At 34.7% G+C, this 1,557-nt stretch overlaps 1 protein-coding gene across 1 annotated transcript in view; it reads right to left on the reverse strand.

Moving 5' to 3' along the window:
* hectd2 (HECT domain containing 2) overlaps positions 1 to 1,557 on the reverse strand; it is a gene marked incomplete at its 5' end in the record, with an annotated part of 39,594 nt that overhangs the window by 23,072 nt on the left and 14,965 nt on the right. Inside the window, one exon of the mRNA XM_035663056.1 lies at positions 644 to 732. Coding sequence (XP_035518949.1) covers positions 644 to 732 — 89 coding nt within the window. The remainder of the gene's footprint in view (positions 1 to 643; positions 733 to 1,557) is intronic.

Below are 1,557 nucleotides of genomic sequence, written 5' to 3' on the forward strand. Positions count from 1 at the left end.
AATGATGTCAATGTTTTCAATATGGAAAAATGATAAATAAAGTTGTAAAAAAAAAAATGCTATTGCCAATGTCTTTTACAATGCTCAGTTGAGTGTTCACATTTTGACGTATTTGTTATGTAAGAGTATGTGGGTGTGAAATCACTGAGGCTGTTTTGTTTTGGAGAGATGTTTCAGTTTCAGACCATGTCTGTTTTATTTTATATTCTGGGCTGAAAAAAGGACGTATATAGTTGGAGATGTATTTGTTCAGTGTGCAGATTTACAGCCTAAAAACACACATTATAGTATCTCTTTCTCGTCTGTGGTTTAAAATAGAGGAGTGTTGTAGTGTGTGAGAGGAGGAGGGAGTAGAATGACTGAAAATGAGTGAATGTGTGTGTGTGTATTTGTGCCTGTCTGCACATTACCAACATACTAAATTCTGAATATGCCCAAAACACTCGCAGTTTCGTCTACCGAAGACAAACCTACTAACAACCAGAAGCTGTGAAACCACTGAGGAACTCTAATAAATATAATGGAAGAGCATCAACATGCTAATGTGGTCTGTTTTCTGTCTAAACAAGCTACTCTCGCTGGGAACAAGTCAAAAATGTGTGTGCATACCCTGATGTTTCTTATTTTCTTTTTTTAAGGATACAGTCCCAACCAACTGGAACTCAGAATAGTTGTCACACTTCCAACTGCTGAACCAATGGCAGCGCGAGTCCTTCATGTAGGTGAACATTCCTGAAAATAAAGAAACATTTTGTTTATTTAAAATATGGTGATTAATAAATCAATAATGCCTGGATGAAGAGATTGATGGATAGATAGGGTGGAGTTAAATGGAAAAAGGGAACTATGCAAATATAGAAGTAAGGACAGGAGCAAAGGAGAGAATGAGGATGAAAAAATGGAGGAAGGTAGAATCACCAGCATTATTAATCAAATAAACATATATTTAAATCTGCGACTGTTTTTTAGCCACTTGGGGGCAGCAGAGACACAACATTAACATACCATCTCCTTTTAAGTTGCTAGGTTGACCTTGTTGGCAAACTTATTTCCACATCCAGCAGTTACGAACAGGGTTGGGTAGCATTACAAAAAAATAAATAACTATAATCAGGCCAGATAACATTTGAAAAATGTGCAATTCAATTATAGTTACATTGTCATGGATTACTTGATTACTAGTGATGAGTGGGTACACCATTATTTGTATCTGTTCAAACAGCTATATTATCTGTATTGTATCAGTGCAACTTCAAAAATGTGCAAGACAAATTATTATTGGAATGTTTTGTTATGCTTTGATTTCAATGTTTGATTTTGAAGTAATCCAAAAATACTCAGAGTAGATTACATTTTTTTGTAATCCAATGAATTATGTTACTAATCACAAAAATTCTGATGCAGTTTGTATTCAGTAACCAACTACATTTCAAAGTAATCTGACCCAATTCTGGTTACAGAGCAACATCATCATTTATTTGGAGTCATGTTTGTGTCACTAAATCCAATATTCACTTGCTCTATTTAGCTCTATTTTTGGTGTCTACCAACTCCTGA

Source organism: Morone saxatilis, unplaced genomic scaffold, assembly GCF_004916995.1.
Source record: "Morone saxatilis isolate NCDOM2014 unplaced genomic scaffold, NCSU_SB_2.0 Contig19, whole genome shotgun sequence".
NCBI lineage: Eukaryota > Metazoa > Chordata > Actinopteri > Moronidae > Morone > Morone saxatilis.